The sequence below is a fragment of the Egretta garzetta genome, unplaced genomic scaffold (genome assembly GCF_000687185.1).
Source record: "Egretta garzetta isolate BGI_Z169 unplaced genomic scaffold, ASM68718v1 scaffold4, whole genome shotgun sequence".
NCBI classification, from domain to species: domain Eukaryota; kingdom Metazoa; phylum Chordata; class Aves; order Pelecaniformes; family Ardeidae; genus Egretta; species Egretta garzetta.
Window position 1 is genome coordinate 2,670,457 of NW_009259329.1, and position 664 is coordinate 2,671,120.

A 664-nucleotide genomic window follows, 5' to 3' on the forward strand; every position below is an offset into this window, starting at 1 on the left:
TCGCCCCGGCGGGCCGGCTGCCGGCCGAGCCCTGCCAGCGGCTGCAAGGTGGCAGGGGCTGTCCCAGGGCTTCTCCCACCTCCTGCCCTGCATCTCCCTGGGACCCCGCTGGGGCTGAGGGTGTGAGGCTGGGAGCACTGGGAGCTCTGCTGCCCTGTGCCTGCAGGGACCCGTCTCCCCCGTGCAGAGCCAGGCGCTGACCGGGCACCTGCAAGCAAAACACGGCAGAGCCGGCCAGGGTGCTGGGAACAGCAGCAGGGGGGTATTTTTAGAAAAGCAGAAGTCCTTTGTTATAAATAGCAGCGGCTCCAGACGATGATCGAGTGGGATGGATTCGCAGGCATTCACTCAGCCCTTCCCCAAAGCTGCTGCTTGTCAATGGCTTTGCTGGGCTGGGCCCTGCAGGTCCCAGTGGGTGCCAGGGCTGGGTGCTGGCGGCAGCACTGAGGCATCTGGGCTGAAAATTCCCTCTTACACATCCCCCCGCAAGGAGCTGAACGCTTGGGAGCCCTCACGCTGCCCCAGTGCCATTTCCACCCCATCCTCTCCTGACGAGGGCACGAGTGCCCCCAGGCAGGCGATGCCAGCGATGCCAGCGGGGCGATGCCTGGTGAAAGCCCCTGCCCAGGGGCTGCAGCCCCCTGCGCCGTGCATGCCGCCGCCA

The 664-nt window shown here is 66.4% G+C and overlaps 1 protein-coding gene across 1 annotated transcript in view; it reads right to left on the minus strand.

Moving 5' to 3' along the window:
* POLRMT (RNA polymerase mitochondrial) overlaps positions 1-654 on the minus strand; it is a 21,873-nt gene extending 21,219 nt beyond the window's left edge. The window contains exon 1 of the mRNA XM_009636780.2: positions 516-654. Within this exon, the coding sequence (XP_009635075.1) occupies positions 516-654 (139 nt within the window). The remainder of the gene's footprint in view (positions 1-515) is intronic.
* Between the last annotated feature and the right edge of the window lie 10 nt (positions 655-664).